At 29.0% G+C, this 16,454-nt stretch overlaps 1 protein-coding gene across 1 annotated transcript; it reads right to left on the minus strand.

The window, feature by feature from the left end:
* Window positions 1-58: 58 nt before the first annotated feature.
* On the minus strand, window positions 59-3,227 carry mRpL38 (mitochondrial ribosomal protein L38). The gene is made up of 6 exons (XM_065507215.1): window positions 2,977-3,227; window positions 2,740-2,895; window positions 1,119-1,264; window positions 848-1,059; window positions 488-786; window positions 59-428 (listed from the first exon to the last, which is right to left on the minus strand). Exons 1-6 carry the CDS (start codon window positions 3,119-3,121, stop codon window positions 142-144), a joined length of 1,245 nt encoding a protein of 414 aa, XP_065363287.1. The 5' UTR covers window positions 3,122-3,227; the 3' UTR covers window positions 59-141.
* Between the last annotated feature and the right edge of the window lie 13,227 nt (window positions 3,228-16,454).

Consider the following 16,454-nt stretch of genomic DNA (forward strand, 5'->3'; position numbering starts at 1 on the left):
TTAGTATTTGTTTAATCCATCTAAATTATGCCACTGTGGCATGTATTGAATACACAACTTTTACGTGACATTTAAATATTGTTACTTTATTATTCTAATATGATTCAACCAAAAATATAACAAACTCTTTCTTCACTCAATTCAATAATCATTAATGCGACCAAGTTTCAAACGTTCTTTTCTAATTTCGGTACGCAACCAAGACGGAGTGTCCTTAATGGGATGAGCATTCGGATACTTCAATGGTTTGTTGGGTCCATTAAATGGATGTGTTTTGGCCAATTTACGTTCCAAATATTCTTTATTCACTTGCTTTATATCACGATGGCGATCCATGTACAAGTTGAAAGCCTGTTTCAATGGAAAGAATTTCTGATCGGCCAAATATGGTTCAGGAAAGTCGTATTCGAAAATGGGCTCCTTTAAATCTGAAAAAGTTAAAATTTATTAAGCGTTTAATCATTTAATGTCTTTTCGAATTACTCACTCAAAACATCATGATAGAATTTAGTAAGAGATTTATCGTAATTGGTTTGATAGAAGGCCAAACCAGCCGGTGTAATGTCATCTTGATGCTGACGATAGAAGTCATATGTTTTGAAGGTACGTTTTTCCAAATTAACATAGTCTTCGGCCGACAATTTCAATGAACTAAAGTCCATTTTCTTATTTTGTTTATACAACACAAAAATAAAACGTTGATAGCCAATACCTTTCGGTGGAAATGGTGGCAAATAGTTGACTACAACATCACCTTTTTTAACATCACCATTGGGTATGTTTCCTCTAATTTAAATGAAATAATGATTTTAAAATTTAGCATCGTATGTGAATAATTTATACTTACACAAACCAATGTACATATTCCTTATCATTTGCAGTAAAATGACCATCTGGATTTGTAGCAATTAAAGTCCAATATGATTCGCCATTGATGGGTTTATTTGTAATAGGGTCCGTAGTACCATCAAATGTTACTGTCGGAGCTTGTCTAGCTTCCAAAGGCTTGATAATATTGCCATTATATACTGGAATCAATGTATCTTCAGTCGCTTGGTACTAAAGGTTGGTTTTATTTAGCTTAAACACATGATAAATCTTATTTTTATTCCACATACCTGTATATTTAAGTTGACGCGAGGCACAAAGTATGCAGCACCAAAAAGATCTTCGAAAATGCCATAATGGTCTGCCAAGATACGCAAATCGTAACCACGTGTAGTCTTAGCATAATCCTTTTGCACTTCACTCAAGTCGATAAGCACTAAAAATTCGTGGGTTTGTTAAGTTGTTTTATTTACACTTCATATTATTTGTATAGGTTAATAAAATGAGGATGATTTGTTGTTAAGTTTTTGTAATTTTTTTTTAATTTAACAATAAAATGTTAACACAAAAAAACAGGTTTAACTTAGTGTTGTCTAGACTAATGTTTTGTGAGTGGAATTATGAATATTCACATTCTGGATAAAACTAAATCAAAATTATGAACTCAATGCAGGAAATATCCATTTTAATTAAAATTTTTATCAACTGCCTTTATATTTCATTGCAAAATATTTCCGAATGAAAAATATAAATTATAGAAAATCTACGGAAGTTATGCTCTTATAGCGATTAATGTTATATATTGGATTTGGTAAAACTATAACCCCCATACAAATTTTGATTTTAAAACGTTGTTTTAATTTAAAATTTCTTTATGAATAAAGTCTTAAATATTTTAAGAAATATGTTTAATGTTTTTCCAACTAATGATAAAAACTACTGACAATTATCTGAAAAATTGGAATTCTGCAATTAATTTCATAATCCTGCAAACATCCATAAGGTACCATTACCCACTTCAGTAGATTTTAAAACCATTAACAGTTATTTAACATTTTCAATTGAATTTCATGTTTCTGTGATTAAACTTTGATGCAAACCTTTTTAAATGGTTGCCACACCAGCATGCCAGTTACATAAAAAGGATATTTTGCAAGAGAAGCTCTTTCGAGCTACTCGACTGTTGTGGTTGTTGTAGCAGCATGAACAGTTTTACATTAATCAATCTGGATGTTCTGGTGGTTCTGCATGTTGTTCAAGTCCAAGAAATTGAGCTACTTCAACAGGATGAGTCCATAAATCCATTGGACTGAGTGAAGTTGGGTTGGCTGAACAATTAAATATGTGGAGGGTGTCATGAGGACCCTGACCACATGCTGGGCATAAGTTAAGGAAGGTACGGTCTATGCGGGACCAAAAGGCATTAAGCCTCTTGTTCCATCCTGATCTAAGCTCTACTCGACTGTCGAGTAGTCTAATTATAGCGTGCTTCAAAGTTTATATGAAATTTAAGTAACCTTGAGCATTCTGTGTCCATTTCTCCAGTAAAGAAATATTTTGTTTAATTTGTTCACCAAATACTTACAGATTTCTCAAGATTACTTAAAAATAGTATATACCTACCATTCGAAAGGCCAAAGTTTCTCGATATTCAACTAAGTTACTGGTATGAAAAACCAGATTTTGAAAGTATTTGGCAGATTCTTTTTGCATTCGACATCACCTACCAGATATTTCTAATTTTATATAAAGACTATAAAGTCTTGGTCTTATAACTAAAAAAGCTATCAATAACAAACAAATTATCGTAATACAATAAGTTGTTTCGAAGATCTTGATTTACAGCGAAATAATATATGAAATATTTTTAATGAAACGAATAAAGTATCAAATAATATTAATTCTACTCACATTGATTACTTCTGGCCTTTTTCTCCAATTCACCATCAACACGTTGAGCTTTAATATGACTTATTCTTTCTTTAAACTGCTCCGAACGTGTGGTCTTCAATTTGGGAAAGCCAATATTGATTCTGGCGGTCAATTCCGGATCTTCTACATTTTCGTCTAAAACATTGAATAAAAATGCATATTTATTAACTGCCATACAATTTGATTACAACACCACTTGGTTGTCAGTTCACTTACCCTGCAAACGTTGTTCAATCGTTTTGGCCACACCGGGCGGTTTTCCTCTCACTGTATGGCCCTGACGGCTGGCAAAAATCAAGGGTGTCGTGTAACGTATGCTCTGCTGCAATTGGGCTTTAAATAATATGTTACTTAAAGCCATTTTTCAGGATATTTTTAAGTGAATATTTCTTAAAATTTATACGCCGAAAGAAGAAAACCCACTTGGCTCACGCTCTTACAAAAACTTCATCTTTTTTGACAGTTCACAACAGCTGTCCGCAATCATTCATTCACAATGATTTGGTGGTGTTCATTACATCACAGCAAATCACAATGATGCTACAAAGGAAAAACCGTTAAATTTGAAATAATACTATTATTGTTGGCTTTAAAAATACAGAAAACAGTTTTTTTGTAGGTTTTATTTAACTTAAATAAATTGTATGTATAATGTATTAAATTTCTTGCTCGATATAAAATGCCATTATCTCAAATAAGAAAATTGCGACGTCGACTAATTCCAAAAAAATATTTTAGATTTTAAAAATATGTGTATAGATATCATATTTTTATAAAATATGTACATATGTATGTAGGAAATATATAAGTAGAATTTTTGTATACACCTTACTACACATAATTCTAATAACATTTTAACCTTGATTATTCTCCTTCAATAAAATGACTCCAAATTCAAAGTGTCTATAAATGTCTGACAAATTTATAATTATGGTGTTTTTTTTATCAACTTGTAATTTTTCCAATTTTGGTAAAAAAAAAAACTAACTAAACTATGTAAACAATTTGATAAGTTGAAATATCTACGAGTGTGTCTATGTTTATTTATACATTTTAGCATCAATATGTGTTTAAATTGTTTTTTGTTGTAAAGTTTTATAAACAAAAATCTAGTTTTCACTTGTTACAATTTTTAATTAATGTTTATTTGAAATTTGCTTTTGTTATCCATATTTATGGGTTTGCGTTTTTAAATATGTATCCAAATAAAATGTATGAAATGATATGCCTACATACAACTACGAGTATATTCATAATGTGCCAGTAACTATTCGTCATTCTACACCCTGCAATTTAATTTGGAGTGGCAACTAGTTTACATATTTAATTTTGTTTAAATTTTAACTCTACTAAACCCATCTAGGCACAACAGTTTTTAATGTGTCGCTATTGCTTTTAAAATTTGTGAAATAAATAAAAAATTTTTAAAAAAGATACATTCAAAATTATGAAATTGTTCCAAATACGATATTTCCAAATCTTTCTTAACCAGATCTTCCACCTAGATCTTCTAAAATTATAATATGTTATAAATTCTCGTTACATACGTAATGACGAAATTAATATAATGTCGCCTTGAGAGTAGTTTATAGCCAAACTAACAGTTCGTTCAATTAATGCCGCTAAAAAGGCGTATAATTTGTCACTACTGCAAAAATATATATTGTTTTATTCTCCGAAAAGCATTGTCGAAAAAAATGTTTACCTTATATGGCCACAAACAAACAATAAATGTTATAATTTTTTTAATTAAATTTTAGATAAATAAATAATGTTGGTGTTAGAACCAAGGTTGGCTACCGTTACCGCTAAAATACCCTCAACTACCGTTACCGAAATAACTGCAATTGCCGTTACAACCAAAATACCGTTATTCTAATACTACTTTATTATTTCAATAATTGAGTTTATGAATATTTTAAATATGTATAATACATATGTCAACTTATTTTTAATTTTTTTAAATTTTATTAATAATCGGAATGAAATTACAGTACCGAAATAACCGTTACGGCTAAGCTACCGTTAACGCAATATTCCAAATTAGCGTTACCATTACCATTACCGTTACCTTTTTTTAACCTTTTGATAGAACATTTAAATAAACAAAAAAATTTGATTTCAACAAACACAAATATTTGTACTAAGTATGAGTAAATGTATGTATTTATATGGCGTCAAAAAGTCTTTCATGTATAAAACTTTTTCAAATCTAATTCTATTCAATTCGTAATTATTTAATTAATCTGCACTTTGTAGCCATATTTAGTAAAAAATAAAATGTTCAATTGAATTTTAAACAAATAAAATGACTTGAATGCACAAAAAAAAATCTTAACAAATTTGGTAAAATCTTGAAACAACAATCGATTGGTTACAAATATATTTATAGTCAATAAATACTTGAAACGTACAAGTAAAAACTTTTGATTTTTGTCTAATTTGATGAAAAGTAACATTAACAAATTTGGCGCGAGAGAGAAATTTCCATAAATGTCGTTTCTGCGAGTAAATAAACATGATCATATTTAAGTTTAAATTTTTTTTATGTAAAAAAAAGATAACAGATATAAATTGTTCATAAAATCACTATTTTGGTCAGCAAATTCAAAACTAACTACACCCATACCTATTGAAATTAAGAAATATTCCAAACTAGCTGACCCGACATACGTTGTCCTGTCAAGCAACAACAGCATATATGTAAATCAATGTACATATTTTGAGTTTTTATATAAGTAATCGAATTTTGGTCTGAAATATTAGTGATCACAGATCTAGCCCTTTTTCTTGATTAGAGTTTTTATATAAAAAATCGATTTTTGGTCAGAAATATGAGTGATCACAGATCGAGCTCCATTTCTATTTTTGGTCAAAAATAAGGGTGATCACAGATCGAGCTGCTTTTCTTGATTAAACGCTTATTGGCAAGTTATTAGCGAATTTAGATATTTTGAGTTTTTAAATAAAAAATCGATTTTTGGTCAGAAATATGAGTGATCACAGATCGAGCTCCTTTTCTAGATTAAACGCTTATTGGCTAAGTTATTGGCGAATTTAGATATTTTGAGTTTTTATATAAAAAATCGATTTTTGACCGGAAATATGAGTGATCACAGATCGAGCTGTTTTTCTTGATTAAACGCTTATTGGCCAAGTTATTAGCGAATTTAGATATTTTGAGTTTTTATATAAAAAATCGATTTTTGACCGGAAATATGAGTGATCACAAATCGAGCTCCTTTTCTAGATTCAATGCTTATTGGCCAAGTTATTGGCGAATTTAGATATTTTGAGTTTTTATATAAAAAATCTATTTTTGGTCAAAAATAAGGGTGATCACAGATCAAGCTCCTTTTCTTGATTAAACGCTTATTGGCCAAGTTATTAGCGAATTTAGATATTTTGAGTTTTTATATAAAAAATCGATTTTTGGTCAGAAATATGAGTGATCACAGATCGAGCTCCTTTTCTTGATTAAACGCTTATTGGCCAAGTTATTAGCGAATTTAGATATTTTGAGTTTTTAAATAAAATATCGATTTTTGGTCAGAAATATGAGTGATCACAGATCGAGCTCCTTTTCTAGATTAAACGCTTATTGGCCAAGTTATTAGCGAAATTAGATATTTTGAGTTTTTAAATAAAAAATCGATTTTTGGTCAGAAATATGAGTGATCACAGATCAAGCTGCTTTTCTTGATTAAACGCTTATTGGCCAAGTTATTAGCGAATTTAGATATTTTGAGTTTTTATATAAAAATCGATTTTTGACCAGAAATATGAGTGATCACAGATCGAGCTGCTTTTCTTGATTAAACGCTTATTGGCTAAGTTATTAGCGAATTTAGATATTTTGAGTTTTTATATAAAAAATCTATTTTTGGTCAGAAATATGAGTGATCACAGATCGAGCTCCTTTTCTAGATTAAACGCTTATTGGCCAAGTTATTAGCTAAATTAGATATTTTGAGTTTTTAAATAAAAAATCGATTTTTGGTCAGAAATATGAGTGATCACAGATCGAGCTGCTTTTCTTGATTAAACGCTTATTGGCCAAGTTATTAGCGAATTTAGATATTTTGAGTTTTTATATAAAAAATCGATTTTTGACCGGAAATATGAGTGATCACAGATCGAGCTGCTTTTCTTGATTAAACGCTTATTGGCCAAGTTATTAGCTAAATTAGATATTTTGAGTTTTTAAATAAAAAATCTATTTTTGGTCAGAAATATGAGTGATCACAGATCGAGCTGCTTTTCTTGATTAAACGCTTATTGGCCAAGTTATTAGTGAATTTAGATATTTTGAGTTTTTATATAAAAAATCTATTTTTGGTCAAAAATAAGGGGATCACAGATCAAGCTGCTTTTCTTGATTAAACGCTTATTGGCCAAGTTATTAGCGAATTTAGATATTTTGAGTTTTTATATAAAAAATCGATTTTTGACCAGAAATATGAGTGATCACAGATCAAGCTGCTTTTCTTGATTAAACGCTTATTGGCCAAGTTATTAGCGAATTTAGATATTTTGAGTTTTTATATAAAAAATCGATTTTTGGTCAGAAATATGAGTGATCACAGATCGAGCTCCTTTTCTAGATTAAACGCTTATTGGCCAAGTTATTAGCGAATTTAGATATTTTGAGTTTTTATATAAAAAATCTATTTTTGACCGGAAATATGAGTGATCACAGATCGAGCTGCTTTTCTTGATTAAACGCTTATTGGCCAAGTTATTAGCGAAATTAGATATTTTGAGTTTTTAAATAAAAAATCGATTTTTGGTCAGAAATATGAGTGATCACAGATCGAGCTGCTTTTCTTGATTAAACGCTTATTGGCCAAGTTATTAGCGAAATTAGATATTTTGAGTTTTTAAATAAAAAATCGATTTTTGACCGGAAATATGAGTGATCACGATCGAGCTGCTTTTCTTGATTAAACGCTTATTGGCCAAGTTATTAGCGAATTTAGATATTTTGAGTTTTTATATAAAAAATCTATTTTTGGTCAGAAATATGAGTGATCACAGATCGAGCTGCTTTTCTTGATTAAACGCTTATTGGCCAAGTTATTAGCGAATTTAGATATTTTGAGTTTTTATATAAAAAATCGATTTTTGTTAAGAAATATGAGTGATCACAGATCGAGCTGCTTTTCTTGATTAAACGCTTATTGGCTTAGTTATTAGCGAATTTAGATATTTTAAGTTTTTATATAAAAAATCTATTTCTGGTCAAAAATAAGGGTGATCACAGATCGAGCTCCTTTTCTAGATTAAACGCTTATTGGCCAAGTTATTAGCGAATTTAGATATTTTGAGTTTTTATATAAAAAATCGATTTTTGGTCAGAAATATGAGTGATCACAGATCGAGCTCCTTTTCTAGATTAAACGCTTATTGGCCAAGTTATTAGCGAAATTAGATATTTTGAGTTTTTAAATAAAAAATCGATTTTTGGTCAGAAATATGAGTGATCACATATCGAGCTGCTTTTCTTGATTAAACGCTTATTGGCCAAGTTATTAGCGAATTTAGATATTTTGAGTTTTTATATAAAAAATCTATTTTTGGTCAAAAATAAGGGGATCACAGATCAAGCTCCTTTTCTTGATTAAACGCTTATTGGCCAAGTTATTAGCGAAATTAGATATTTTGAGTTTTTAAATAAAAAATCGATTTTTGGTCAGAAATATGAGTGATCACAGATCGAGTTGCTTTTCTTGATTAAAAGCTTATTGGCCAAGTTATTAGCAAATTAAGTATTTTGAGTTTTTAATTAAATATCGATTTTTGGTCAGAAATATGAGTGATCACAGATCGAGCTGCTTTTCTTGATTGAACGCTTATTGGCCAAGTTATTAGCGAATTTATTTATTAGATATTTTGAGTTTTTATATAAAAAATCGATTTTTGACCGGAAATATGAGTGATCACAGATCGAGCTCCTTTTCTAGATTCAACGCTTATTGGCCAAGTTATTAGCGAATTTAGATATTTTGAGTTTTTATATAAAAAATCGATTTTTGACCAGAAATATGAGTGATCACAGATCGAGCTCCTTTTCTTGATTAAACGCTTATTGGCCAAGTTATTAGCGAAATTAGATATTTTGAGTTTTTAAATAAAAAATCGATTTTTTGTCAGAAATATGAGTGATCACAAATAGAGCTGCTTTTCTTGATTAAACGCTTATTGGCCAAGTTATTAGCGAAATTAGATATTTTGAGTTTTTATATAAAAATCGATTTTTGGTCAGAAATATGAGTGATCACAGATCCAGCTCCTTTTCTAGATTAAACGCTTATTGGCCAAGTTATTAGCGAAATTAGATATTTTGAGTTTTTAAATAAAAAATCGATTTTTGGTCAAAAATAAGGGTGATCACAGATCGAGCTCCTTTTCTTGATTAAACGCTTATTGGCCAAGATATTTGCGAATTTAGATATTTTGAGTTTTTATATAAAAAATCGATTTTTGGTCAGAAATATGAGTGATCACAGATCGAACTCTTTTTCTTGATTAAACGCTTATTGGCCAAGTTATTGGCGAATTTAGATATTTTTGAGTTTATTTTATTTAATCAATTTAAGATATTTTACTTGAATTTTAAAATTCATAAAATTTGTTAAATACATAACAGAGAATAAATTTATTAGATTTTTTTAACACAGACATATACAGTGGTGGCCAGGAATTTAAGACAAAAATTGTTTGCTAAATTCCACGTGATTGTCAATTAATTCGACTGTGTCAATTCATACATATTCACCACGAACACATAACATTTTTCTACAACTTGACCAAACAATTTTTTTTTTAAATAAACATATTTTCTCACATTTATATCATTATATTTATATTATTATAAAATATTCGGACAAAATTTCGTATTTTTAGTTCCACTAGTTTCGCTCATATCATGTTATTAACAGCGGATGTTCGCTGAGGTGGGTCAACGTATTTCCACATCTCTTTGTCCATATATGTTTTACCGATTTTTCCAAACATTTTTCAGAAACTAGAAATTCAAGTATTTGTCTTAAATTGGTGGCCACCACTGTAGGTCATCATTGGCGGGTTAAGCAAATTTATTTTATTCTTAAGGTGAAAATTATTAAATTTCGTGATAACTTTATGGTATTGCATTACAGTAAAATTATTGACCTTTGGAATGGTTTTTAACAAATTGTAGATCGTTTTGTTATGGACTGCCTCAAATGTTATTTTTGTCGAATAAGGTATTCTGAAATCACACTTGTTTATCTACAATATAAAAAGCATTCTTGTTCGAAAGAATAAAAAAAAACAATTCATTATAAATTCTTGTAAAATATGTTTTTAAGTAGGTATTGAGTAAACTTTAATTTTAAATATTTTAATACTGAAAATGTAGGTATAGGTAGGTAAAATACGCAACTAAAATTCATGTGATTTGCACCCGTAATTAAGATATGATATTTAGCTACAATCAGCAGCACCGTCACCACGTTTGTCAAGTGATATCAAACTAATCAGCAAATTGAAGGTGAATTAACCGAAAAACACTAGAAGATTATTTATTTATTATAAAAACTAAGGTTAATACAAAATATTCCGATAAGAATTTAATAAACTATTGAAATAAAAAACCAAAGTTTTCAAAATTAAATAGGTACATAGGTAGGTAGGTATGTAATTCTAAAATACTTTGATGAAACTACATATTTGGTATGCATTTATTTAGATGTAAAATTTCAATTGTGCAGAATCGGGAGTTGCCAAGTGCAGTATAATGTATGTACTACACACATTTATGTAAACTACATATACATAGATATTGTATGTATGTAAAAGTTATAGAAAAAGTATAACTTCCCTAAAAGGACATGAAAAGTTCATACATAATAAAAATCAATAAATACTTGAGTATGCCGGCAAACGAGGTAACAAAAAAAAATTAAAGAAAGAAAAACAGTCGAAAATATCATATGGTAACAACTGTAGAATAGAAAATTGCCCTTTGGAACAAAAGTACACATACACACCGATAAAGGGTAGTTTTAGACAAGAAAACGCATGCTTTATATTCCAGCAAGAGGGTAGTAGATGGACTTACTATTATTATATACAGTAAGAGATAACTTGCACACGAGAGCAATACTTGCCCTGTTGCCAAACTTCTGCATTAAGAGTATGCCAATAAAGCATGTGCAGAATAGAGAATGTCAGACAGAGAGATATGTAAGTCTATAATTCTCTTTATTTCAAATACAGAAATAGTAAGGAGCGGTAGCATTTGGTGTTTATATAAATATGTACTATGTGCATACATCTGCATATTATTTACACACATTCGTACATATGCATTCGTATTATTTTCTGCGATTCCAGGACAATAACCATTTGTGCAACCATATGCATATTAGGAGATTTTTGTGTAGATTCACATTTTGTTATTGTTACAAATTTCACTTTTTATACTCAAGATTATTATCTCTCTTTCTCCTCTCCACTCCTTTTAGTTATCTATGTGAAAAAACATTCATGCGCCTTATTGACAAACCGCTACCAAATATAAAATATTTTCGTACATTTCAGTAAAAAGCCGCACCCTGCTTTTTTGAGCACACACACACATTTGTGTACATTTACGCTTAAACACGAACGACTATAGCAATATTGACTAATATAGGGTAAAGTACTTGTAGAAATTAAAGCGGGATTCTTGCAAAAAGGACCTTACCCTCTAAAACAAAAATTAAACACCACCATAAATACATACATACTACATATATCCACTCCACAACTAATGTAAGCACCGTAGACGTTCGTATATCCGACCACCACCACCTTCATTCACTAGCACAATATGTGCACGCATGCTGATATTTTCTGTCTGTACAACCCAGAGGCAAATAGAACATGAATAAAAAAAGTTAGACACTATAATCCTTCAAGTCAGACCATTTTATACCCTACATAAATACACACACTATACAATTCAAATGCGTTTCCACAGACCGTCCTAAGCATCTGAAATAAGAGCTTATTCCATTTATACCCTTCACCAGGAGTGGCAAGGGTATATACATTAGGGTGGGTCGATAGCAGAAACGCAATCTACGGAAAATTCAAAAAAAATTTCCTCAATAAACCATAGGTCTAAAATCAAATCATATCTTCCCACAAATGGCTGAGATATAAGGAAAAAACCGGGACAACCTCGATTATTGTTATATTATTATACATTATTATTATTATACAATTATTATACAATTATTATTATACAACCTATACCTGGATTACTAAGTCATTAATATAGACAATATGGATATCTAATGATAGATATTTCAAAGTCCATTGCAACAATGTATATAAGACCTACAACGGATCAAAATCGCCAAAAAAAAATTTTAACCCGAATCAAAAAATTTTTTTTTGTCTTTAAGAAAAAAAATTAAAAAAAAACTTTTTTAAAAATCAATTTGGAAAAAAAATTAAATTTTTTAAATTTAAAAAAAAAGAAAAATTTAATTTTGTTTAAATAAAAATATTTAAAAACAAATTATTTTTAAGTATAATTTAGTGAAGAGTATATAAGATTCGGCACAGCCGAATATAGCTCTCTTACTTTTTCTTTATTAATTCTAGTTTTTTTTAAAAATGCTTTGTACAGCTTAGATCTGCAACGTATGTGATCAAAATACTTTTATTCTTTGATTTTCTTTTAGAAGCAATCTTCAGCAAAAAAAATCAAAATTTAGAACAGAAACACTGCCCTTTTTGGGAGACGAGTAAAGTTACTTTGTAAAACAAACTTGGGACCTTTCAATATAAGAAGAAGTTAACAATTGAATAAAAATATTGATAACTGCTGACAATAAAACTTCAAATTGAGTTATGACTGCCATAAAATCCGTCCATCATGAGTTTTCAATATACATACATACAATGGAAACATTATTTTTGAAAACTATATACCGAAATTTCAGATTTCAAAAACATGACCTTTAACCGAATATACTCGTACATGTATGTAGATTTTTAAGATAAACTCAATTTTATTTTATAGCGTAAGCAAAACAATGCAATGAAAACTTTTAATATTCAATAATCTAAAATTGAAAATTAGTTCTGTTTTCTTTTCAGATGTATCCAAATACAATTACACAGGCAGTGATGGGAGAACAATTGTAAGACAGTCGAAGGTAATGAGACTTGACCCAAGTACACAAATATGATAGTCAAGTTTGAGGGTGTCAAAATTATTCCAGTCATAGTATCATATCATAAAATATACTATGACTGAAATTGGATACAGAAAATGAGCCCAAACACACCTCTAAAGTTATAACCGAGTGGTTACAATTAGAGTTTTTCTTTTCCCGCACTTTTTCATTTCCCGAAAAATCGGAATTAATTTTGAAATTTCGCGGGATTCCGGGAATTCCCACTTAGAACAAATTATTAAATTTTAAGAATGTAGACTTCGTTAAAAATCTAAAAAATGTCTTGGGTTTTAAAATGTAAATGAATATGAAATAAAAAATCCTATACAAAATTTTAATTTTGGTAATATACAAACCTGTCAACATTTGTCACTTATAAAGTGAAAAAGTAAAATACTAACAAATTTCCATTTTCGATCGGAATAGAATGACAGCCCTGAACATTCGCGAGTTTTCTGAATAACTTGAATAATGAACTTGTTACTGGTCTATTTGTGTTAATTTTTTTTTTTAGAATATTCAGAATTTGTTTTGGAGCTTTAAGCTTCATTTAGAGAAAGTCCCACAGGCGTTAACTGCACTTGTCAGTGCATTGATGTCTAAATTGTGGGGCAATGAAATAACGCACAACTTCATCCAAATTCTATGCGACTTGGGTCCTCTGGCCTACTTTAAAGCTTTACTGTCGCTCTACGGCAGCGAAATAGACATGTGGGCTGACATGTGTATAGCAATCGAAGATTTATTGGCTGCGGACTTTGTGTTAGTGCGTTGTAATTTAAATTATCTACATATTAGTTTTCATAAACTTTTTAATTTAAAATAAGCATCCTTGGATTTTATTTATTATCTATATTCAAAACACGTTTCTTCTTTAAAATTTAATAATCAATGTTTTTTTTTTTTTTTTTGACCGAATACTGGTATTATTTGCCAATAACCAAATATTCTGTAGGAATTTATAATTTTATTGTATTTATTCGATTGAAAACTGCAGAATTTATATAATAGGATTTATTTAGTCGTCCACTACTGTCCACTGAAAGCCGAAATATTTATCTCGTCGTGTTTTATTTATTAGCTATTCCTTGCCAATAAACCATAGCCTATTCTTAGCCAACTAACCGTAGTTTGTTATTTAACTGTTGCTGATAAATTATCACTAAAGAATTGTTATCGCTAAAATACAGTCTCCGGAATAATCGAAAATAAGTTGAAATACCTATTGAAAGTTAAAATAAATACGGATTATAAAACTAGACATTGTTCGTCAGATTTTTTAAATATTTCAGTATTTAAGCGACTAAAAATATGAAGAATTTATTCCATCGAAAGTATCGGTGTTACAAACGAAATGACAAATATAGCATGCCGTCTAACTTTTTTTAGTGTTGTGTAAATAAAAATAACAAAATTTAATAAAATTCGGGAAAATGTTATAACATTTCTATATTAAAGTAGTCAAGTCAGTCTTCCATATACAAAATAAACAGAAAAAACTCCAATAACAAGAATATAAATTGACAAAAAAGACATACTACATTTGAACTTGAACTTCCACCACAAAGAGAGAAACGAAATATAAAAAAAATATTCTCTCAAAACCCCACCCTCTTCTGTATTTTCCTTATTCGTTATTATTTGTCAGACAAATTTGTTTCGATTGTGAGTGTGTTGCTGGTAAAATACCGGCCGGCCGGCTTTAAATTCTAACCAAGGAGTTTTTTGCTTATCCTCAAAATCACTACCGCTAATACATGTGTATATGTAGTAGTAGCAGGGTGTCCTTAATAGTATTTTTTCCGCCAATATACTACATATAAATGTGACTTAGAGCAATGCGTTTGGTGGCATGCAACATCACGATTTTATTACCTTTTATGGCTTTTCAATAAATGTATTATATTTACGATACTTTTACACTCATACAAACTTGCAATTCGTTTTAGTTACATACATATGTACATACATAAATATATACATACATACATACATACATATGTATGTATGTACAGATACATATTTATTTATTTATATACTTGTCTTCTTTTTAAAAAAAAATTACAGTCATTTATGTTCAAACTCAACTCGTAGTCTTATAGTCAAGTTAATAATACTTGCGAGTATAAAACAAAATTCATATAAATAATAAATATTCTTAAATTCTCTGATGCACGTTTCTAGAATTTTTAATTAAATAACGAACAAAATACTTGTGTGTTGACTCCTGATTCGATGTGTTTTGCATAAATAATTTCAATTAATATCCGTTAAAATTTAAATTATCTTTGATTTCAAGATTTATTATTAATAATTAATTACATATATCCGGAAATTTAAATATACATACATAAATATTACTTATAAGTTACTCGCAATGAAAATCAACAAGGCTACTTTCATTGACTTACATTTATTTAAAATAATAGCCTTATTCTGAAACATGGATTTTTCTATATCATGAACTTAATGGATGTATCTTAATAATTTGTTATAAAACTTTCTTCTCCAATTTCTTACTTTACGTTTTTACCCTTGGATTGTAAGATTTTCAAAATATCGATCTGAAATAAATAAAATTTCGATCTAATGGAAATTCTGAAACATGAATGAATAATTATGAAGTATAATTGAATAATTTTGTAATAAAATACAGAAATTTCTGAAATATAATTGAAAATGGCTTAGATGTTTTTAAATCTTGTATAATTTTATTTTAAAGACTTTTTTTAAATATTGTAGGAGCGGTATTCATACAAATTTTTAAAATTAAAACTGTTTAAACACAACAAAAGTTTGTTTAAACTAAAATAATATATTAGGACAACAATAATTTTTTTTTAAATATTAAAATTTAACTTGAACTTCAAATAAAATATGCTGTTTATCATTTGGTTTTTAAATGACGGATAACAATTTAAGACCCTGGGGCCACATTTTTTACATACATATGGGGTATTCACACGGTCTGCTATTAGTCATATTGTCATAATGTTGTTGTGTTTTGAACAACAAAAGTATTATTTTATGACAAAACAATAAACATATGTAGTTCAAATTGTCTTATTAGTTTAGAACTTTTTTGTTTGAAACACAACAAATATTTGATTAAACTATCATAACACAGGCCAACAGCAAAAAAAAGGCTTCACTAACCACTATATAGATTTCATGCATAATGGATAGATTTTTTAAAAATTTTTTTATTCTAAAAACTAAAATTTTGTGAAAATGAGCGAATTCACTTAATTATGAATAAATTCGAAAAGAATCAATCGATATGTATGATCGATATCTCATTTTGTTGCTATTATATGCGGCTTTGCAACAAAGTAATAAACCTGAACAAGTTCTGTCGTTTTCGATTTTTATCAGTTTTTTAAAACACAAAAATTTGCTATTTTCATGTAAAAAATATATTTTTTGCTTTAATTTGGTATTATAACTCCGAAACTACCGAATAAAATGCAATATATC

This window comes from Calliphora vicina, chromosome 4 (assembly GCF_958450345.1).
Source record: "Calliphora vicina chromosome 4, idCalVici1.1, whole genome shotgun sequence".
Lineage (NCBI taxonomy): Eukaryota > Metazoa > Arthropoda > Insecta > Diptera > Calliphoridae > Calliphora > Calliphora vicina.

What these genes read in the sequence shown, in the direction of transcription:
- mRpL38 (XM_065507215.1), bottom strand. Translation starts at nt 3,121, where the DNA reads ATGGCTTTAAGTAACATATTATTTAAAGCCCAATTGCAGCAGAGCATA. An exon ending in GAATATGTACATTGGTTTGT is followed by an intron (nt 787 to 847) that starts GTAAGTATAAAT and finishes CATTTAAATTAG; the next exon opens with AGGAAACATACCCAATGGTG. An exon ending in ATTCTATCATGATGTTTTGA is followed by an intron (nt 429 to 487) that starts GTGAGTAATTCG and finishes TAACTTTTTCAG; the next exon opens with ATTTAAAGGAGCCCATTTTC.